Genomic DNA, 7370 nt, shown 5'->3' on the forward strand with positions numbered 1-7370 from the left:
GGCTTTCAGGGAACAAAGCCACGCAGGAAAACCAGAAAGAGCTCACAGTGAGCCCAGCCCCGAGTCAAGGGGACGTGTAAGCCGGACCAGGAACAGACCCTGAGCATCAGTGCAGCAGGCCGCTCCCCCGGGAGATCAGCTCCCAAGATGCCATGAACACCATGTGTATGGACATCAAAGGGCTGCGTATTCCAGGTGTGGGACAACACAGTATAGAGAATTTGACTGTTCATCTAATGATTCCTATATCTGCAGTTTAAAATTCCGTGATGCTTTTTTGTCTTTTTCCCCTTTTCCACTGGTTTCGTGTTTTCTCAACTCTTTGATTTTAAGACATTTGGTAACTTCAATTTTTTACACTCATATTTTATAGATACATTCTTTATGTTTGGTTCTTGTCACTGGAATGAATTTTATTGTTCTCCATATATAAGTTTTGCTTCTTGACAATTTGAGATTTAGTGTCTCAGGCTCATGGTATATCCATAACCTATGCCAGCTTGTCCAGATAACTCTGTCTTCCTCCATATCTGGATGAGAGTTGATTTTCCATTGGGAAGATAGATTTGGTCTGGTTTGCTTTGGTTTGGTGTTTTGATGGCAGGGAAGAAAAGACACGTGAGGTGACTAGAGGGGAGAGCACAGGCCTGCTCAGACCTTCTTCCGCTAGCCTTTCTCCCTGGTCTCCCTGGGCACATGGACCAAATCCCCTTCAAGCACATGAAGTGCCAGTTCTGCTGGAGAGCCCAGCCTGAAGGCCCTTTGCTCAAGCCTGCCTGCATCCTCACCCCTGTGCCCTATACACCTGCAGGTCCAAGGATCCTTAGGCTACTTCACTAGCTCCAATCCCGACATCCCCTGTGAGGATAGGCCTTCCTACCCTTGGACCCCTGGGATCCTCATAGGCTTCCAGAAAGTAGGGAATATTTCTGTTGTGGCATGCATCCCTTGAGTGCCCAGGAAGCTGCATTTTCCTCTGAAGCCATGAGGCAGCAATAGGGCAGCTTTCATGGAATGAGACAGGGGCCTGAGGCTCCAGGGACCAGAATCTGACCCGGGTCACATAATGATTGCATGAATGGGAGTTACTTAGGGCTTGAGGGTGGGAGAAGGATCCCACACCGTGGCTTCTCTACTGCCCTCTGACTTTTAAAAGCCTAGTGTGCACATCGAGGAGCTCCTCTACCCTCCATATGCACAGAGAGAGGGAACACCCTTGAACAGGAGCTCTGGAGTGAGGTAAGAGCAGTCAATGTTTTTCCTAAAAAAGAAATCCTCACGACACAACTATGGATGTGCTTTGGTTTGGTTTCGTTTGGGTTGGTTTGGTTTTGCTGAGTTTCATTTGGTTTGGTATCACATAGTGTTGTATTGTTTCCATTGGCCCACTTCAGAGATATGCCTGAGAACGAGGGACAGAGAGAGAAAGACAGACAGTCAGAGGGAACTACCCAGTCCTGGGTCCTGTGCTATTTGGACCATTACATGCCCACTAGTCAAACTCTGCCTTCTTAGGAAATCATCTGGAGAGAGATAAATCTCCATGCTCAAGCCTCTGAAAGGAAGCATCATTACCCAACATTGAAGTGGGTTTCAGGATATATAAAGAATGAAACTGTCAACTCATCCCATTACAGACCATGTGCGACCGCGGCCCCATGTGGAGCACATGGCACCCATACTGGATGCTCAGGGATCCACATTGCCTGGCTAGTACTTCACGCAGAACACTGGGTGTGCAGGAGACCCTCAATGTCTACGTATCCCCTGAACCTATCAAGGAGCATGAGAGGCAGCAGGCTGTGGACCCAGGATTCCCATGCAAAGGAGCTGAGCAAGTGCTGATTCCCCATATCAGTCCAGGAGTGGCCACGTCCTCAGGTCCGCAGTCACCCCCTCAGGGTGCTTGGGGTGGAGGATAATGTCCGAGGCCAGGAGCTGGCTCATTCGCTCTCAGTGTCTTCTGAGGATGAGGACACCTGTAGGTCACCGTGGAGGACACTCCAGGGGCCACAGACACAGGCTCCGTCCGACAGGTGGGGGGCAGGAGGGCCCTGAGCAGGGCCTGGCTTCTCGGGAGGAAGGAATGAGGGAGCTGCGAGGAACCGGGAGCTCCAGCAGCTTCTGTTCAATCTGGTGAAGACCATTCTCAGGGGCTGAGTGGGGGCCGGCGCAGAGGGCGGCCGTGGGGGCTCGTGCACGGCTGCAGCGTTCCCAGGTGAGGTGTGGCAGGTGTGGGCTGGGGGCCCTTGCTTGGATGGAGGGCAGGTGTCTTCCTGGTCTGCGGGGGCCGGGCTGTGCATCCATGGGCACGTCTGTTTCCTGGAGGACACAGACTCCCCAATATCCCTAGAGGGGCTTCCTCAATGATCCTGCAGGTGTGCTGGGAGGGCCTCCATCCCGGTTTTTTTCGGGAGTTCTAGGACCTGTCTAGGGGCATCTGGGCACATTTCTTGCCTGGAGTCTGGAGGGGCATTTGGGAATTGTCTGCCAATGCGTTGCTGACAGCGGGACGGGTGTTCTCCTCAGGATACTTGGGTGGTGCCTGGGTGTGTCCCAGCCCATGGCCCTTGGAGCCAGCCTGGGGACCCTCAAGGGAGACTCTGCAGGGCCTCTTGGCTCTCTGCTGCACAACCAGGCTGTCAGCCCTGACACAGGGTTGGCGAGCCGGCAGAGGGGTGTCAGTGATCGGCACTTGCTGGGCACCTCTAGGTCCACCAGGTGGGCTGAGGCTAACTTTAGGGCTTCTGAGATGAGAGGTGGAATGGGACGGGAGTCTTATGTCAGGGGGCTGAGTACGTGGTTCCATCAGCAGGGCAGGCTCAGGGATAGAAGGCCTCCTGGTGGTGTAGACAGGCATCGGCATGTGTGGACACTGTGGGAAAAGAGAACACACAGGACTCCATGAGTTTGGCCCCGGCACCAAGGCAAAATGAACATTCAGGAAAGAAAGAAAGAAACCAACAAATGGCCAGGACCCTAGTAACCACCCCCTCCCCCGGAACAGGGAAAGAAAGAGTTGGGATCTGTTGACCTAGGAGTAGGAATCTGGCTGCAGGGCTCGTCCAGAACAAAGGCCTGACAGGATGCTGTTGATGCCCTTGAGACATGGGGGGGACACGCAAAGTCCTGCCTCACAGCGATGCTTCCTCCATTGGACCAGCGCTTCCATCCTCTCTGCTCATGAGGAGATAGGAGTCCTGCTGCTGGAGAGTCATGGTGGGAGCTCCTGAGTGGGGATGGGCAGTGTGGGATGATGTGTCACAAAGGACAGCGGCCTGTTCTTCTCTGAGGTTGGTATGTGCTCCAGGAGTGCCCGCCAATGACCTTCACACGTCAAACAGCCAGTGTTCACACACATAGAAGGTGGGAGGCAACATCATGGGCACCAAGGGAAAACTGGGTGCAAATCCACCCTACTCAACTGCCACTGGTCAGAGAGGAAGTGGAGCCCCGCTTCCACCAGGAGGCCCATGGAGCCCAGGGAGTCCCCAAGGGCACAGCCCGGGAAGCAGCGCACACTCACCCTCACATAGTCACAAGATTCCGTGTCTTCCTTCCAGGTGCGCTTCTGCCCCTCCTGGGGTCTCCTGGGGAACCTGTGGAGCAGGGCCTTCCTCTGCTCGGCTTCTTGCCTGCACGAGAAATCAAAGCAGGGAAAGGAGTAGGAACTCCCTTCCCTGGCTTCCATGCGGACACCTGCTTGGGGCTTGGGCCAACCTGGTCCTTTCCGTCCTCAGCCAATCTACGCCCACCTCTGCCCCTCGTCCTAACTACAGGGAGCTGAACAGGTCGTCCAGGCAGTTTCTTACATACAGAGTCTGAAAGGGTCTGCCTTGGCATGTGCCAAGCTCCATACATTCACTGGTGCAGGGACACTGCTCCAGCCACAAACCCCACACCAAATCAGCAGGGACAGCTCCATCACCCAAATGTGGACCCTCTTAGCCTGGGAGCTCCTCTGGCTGCCTCGCCCTGCCTGGCTCTGCCCGCAGCCGCCCTGCACACTGTGCATGCACACGGACTCGGGGTCTGTCGTATCAGCCCTGGCGTTTGGGTCACAAGCCCCATTCCTCACCTTCGTCTCCCTGCCTTCTCCCTCTCAGCCTGGTTCAGCAGCCCAGCCTGGTGCCGCTGGTCCCGCTGACTCCCCGGCTCCACATTCTCCTTCAGCCTCCTGGAGCCCAAGGCAAGGGGAAGGAAGGTTGCACCCCAGTGTGTTACCGGGCATCTGGTGCTTGGTGCCTTGTGTTCAAGGTCCCGCGGTCTTGTACAGGTAAAATGAGGCATATAAACACTGGATTTAGGATATAGACTCTTGTAGGAAAGGAAGTTTCAAAGGAATGTTTCCCAAAAACATTAAACCAGTGAGAAAATTCCTGTTGTGGTGGACCCGGGCCACACCAAGGCAGAAACTGGTATTCATCAAAACATTCACAATCTTTGTAGATTGGAATCATAGTCCCGAGAGATAGAAGTGGAGAAGCCAAGCAATGGATGCCATATTCCCAAATAATTGGTTTCAGCTACAAACATTCTGCTGGTGAGGAGAACGAGTTCCTATGTGATACCTGAGCTCCTTTGGGAGAGTGATCTTCCCTGTCCTAGAGCACTAACGTCTAACACTCCTTGGCTCCCTTGGGGTTACTCAAAGGAAAGGACATTCAAAAAGGTTTCCTCTGAACATAGAAACTCTGAACAAATTCTGTTGAGAAAGGTGCAGGGACAGTTGAGGTGGTTGAGAATAATCTGAAAGTTGCCTGTTGTGGGAGGCAAGAATAGGAGCTGGGCTGACCTGAATGGTCTCCGTCAGGGAGGGACCACACCCAAATCCCGTAATCCAATCAAGCAATTAGAGTGGATTAGAGGACTTTGTGCCTTATCCCAGGGCCCAAAAGCCATAAAGGTGGAGGTGAGGTTCACTATCTGCCATTTGAAAACGGCTCAGTGAGAGGAGCATCCCTTTGCGACCTGAAGCTCCTGGTTGAATGTATCTTGTGGACACTGTTTCTGCAGACATGGAGGCTGCCCACCTCCACCCCTCAGAGGAGCCTCAGTTCAGCGCCTCTCCCAAACCCCAGTCATACTGGTCAAGGAGAGGCGGTGCTGAAGTCCACGGAGGACCCACTGTGCCCGAGAGGACATCTCCTGCATCAAAGACGCTCTCCTCCCCGACTGACCCGTTGGCTCCCGCATCAGCAGGGCTGCCTCCCACCAAGACGCCTCTGAGTTGGAAGAGCCTTTCCCAGGTGGGAGCCGGGCTTCAGAACATGGGCAACACTTGCTATGTGAATGCGACCCTACAGTGTCTGACCTACACAGAGCCCCTCGCCAGCTACATGCTGTCCCAGCAGCACGGGACCACCTGTAGGAGGCAGACATCCTGCATGCTGTGTACCCTGCAGGCTCACCTGACGCGGGTTCTCTGCCATCCTGGACGTGTGCTCCGGCCCCTGCCACTCCTGCTCGCCGCCTTCCACAGACACAAGCAGGAAGATGCCCATGAGTATCTCATGTTCATTCTGGATGCAATGCAGCAAGCGTGCTTGCCTGAGGACAAGCTCTCAGACCCTGAGTGTCCTCAGGACAGCACCCTCATCCAGCAACTCTTTGGGGGGTACTGGAGGTCTCAAATCCAGTGTCTCCACTGCCAAGGCATTTCGAGCACTCTGGAACCTTACCTGGACATCAGCCTGGACATCGGGGATGCTCACAGCGTCATCCAAGCTTTGGAGCAGTTGGTGAAGCCCGAACTGCTGGAAGGTGAAAATGCCTACCATTGTCGTAAGTGTCTGGAGAAGGTGCCTGCGTCCAAGGTGTTGACTTTGCACACTTCCCCGAAGGTCCTCATCCTGGTCTTGAGACGATTCTCAGACTTGACAGGCAACAAAATGACTAAGGAGGTGCAATATCCTGAGCGCCTTGACATGCAACACTACCTGTCTGAGCAGAGGGCAGGACCCTTGGTTTATGTGCTCTATGCCGTGCTGGTGCACGCTGGGAGGAGTTGCCACAGCGGACATTACTTCTGTTTCGTAAAGGCAGGAAATGGCCAGTGGTATAAAATGGATGATGCTAAGGTCAGCGCCTGTGATGTGACTTGCGCGCTGCGCCAACCTGCCTATGTCCTCTTTTATATGCAGAAGACTGATCTGGAGAGAGAACTTGGGAGGGAGTCAGTCAAAGAGGGAGGACTCGCATCTCCCGAGGCAGACCCCACAGTGGTGGGTGAGGCCTCAGGAGAGCCGGCAACGGATCCCTCCGTGAACCTTCCTGAGTTGGAGGAGCGTGGGGAAGAGACCTCAAGGCAACAAATGACATTAGACCAGTGGAGATGCCTCCAAGAATGCAACCGCCCTAAGCCTGAACTTAATGTCAGGAGAATAGAAATTGCTCTTCCTGCGAACGCAGGCATCCTTCACCACTCCAAATACAGACCTGAGATGCCGAAGAATCATCCTCAGCAGACCGTCGACCTGCTCACCACTGCGGCTGGGATGCTCCCACCTCAGGTGGCCGGGGACGTGGCCAAAGTCCCGCGTGTGCCAGGGAGAGCCCGACCTACCAAGAGGACGAGCAAGAAGGGACAGAGTTCTGGGGAAGCAGTCCAGGGATGTGTCTCCTAACTTTGGTGCACATGGGCGCACACACCCACACACACAGCGTCACTCACACACTCCAAACCCGAACACAGACCCATACTGGAAATATTTTGTGTTGTGTGAAGTGTGTGTTCTGTATGTATGGAAGAACCATCTATCTGGTGTGTTCATGGGATATGGCCTTCAACTGAAACTAGGAGACACTGATATTTAAACCTGGGTCTTTGTCATGATCTTATATTGGGATAGTGTGGATTTCATATGGGGTCAATCCAGGAACCTGCCTCTCCTTCAGCCTTGTGGAGAGTGGGGGCCACTTGCAGGTGAGAGGCAGTGAGCAGTCAGGGTTGAGAGTGGATATGATGCTGAGGACCTGGGGTTGAAGTCAGTATGTTTGACCCTCTCATCATGCTCCCCACTTCCCAATGCTTTTCTTCTATTTATATTGAAAGAATTTTGTCTGAACACATAAGTATGTCTTGGGTCTTGCTAGCGATGTGTCTTGGTCAATGCTTGGAAATTGTAGGAAGGAAATTAAGTGCTTACTTTTGGGGCAATAACTGCATCCAGACCTGATTGAACCACAGTGATTTTATTATGTTCCCTTCACTCTCTCCCACATTAAGACTGAAGAGAAGCAAACTAACAAGGGCTCTTATTCCAAAGGGAAATGCCCAGCCTCCCACTGAACATAACTTTTTATGACTATTTTGCTACCATCTGCTCTGTGGCACCTCCTGACCCAGAAGCAGTGAACTCTGGATTTCA

At 53.3% G+C, this 7370-nt stretch overlaps 1 protein-coding gene across 1 annotated transcript; it reads left to right on the plus strand.

Moving 5' to 3' along the window:
• Window positions 1-5018: 5018 nt before the first annotated feature.
• LOC119878654 (ubiquitin carboxyl-terminal hydrolase 17-like protein 6) lies at window positions 5019-6626 on the plus strand. The gene has a single exon (XM_038589243.1). It carries the CDS (start codon window positions 5019-5021, stop codon window positions 6624-6626), a length of 1608 nt encoding a protein of 535 aa, XP_038445171.1.
• Window positions 6627-7370: the final 744 nt, after the last annotated feature.

This window comes from Canis lupus, unplaced genomic scaffold (assembly GCF_011100685.1).
Source record: "Canis lupus familiaris isolate Mischka breed German Shepherd unplaced genomic scaffold, alternate assembly UU_Cfam_GSD_1.0 chrUn_S1783H1980, whole genome shotgun sequence".
Taxonomy (NCBI): Eukaryota; Metazoa; Chordata; class Mammalia; order Carnivora; family Canidae; genus Canis; species Canis lupus.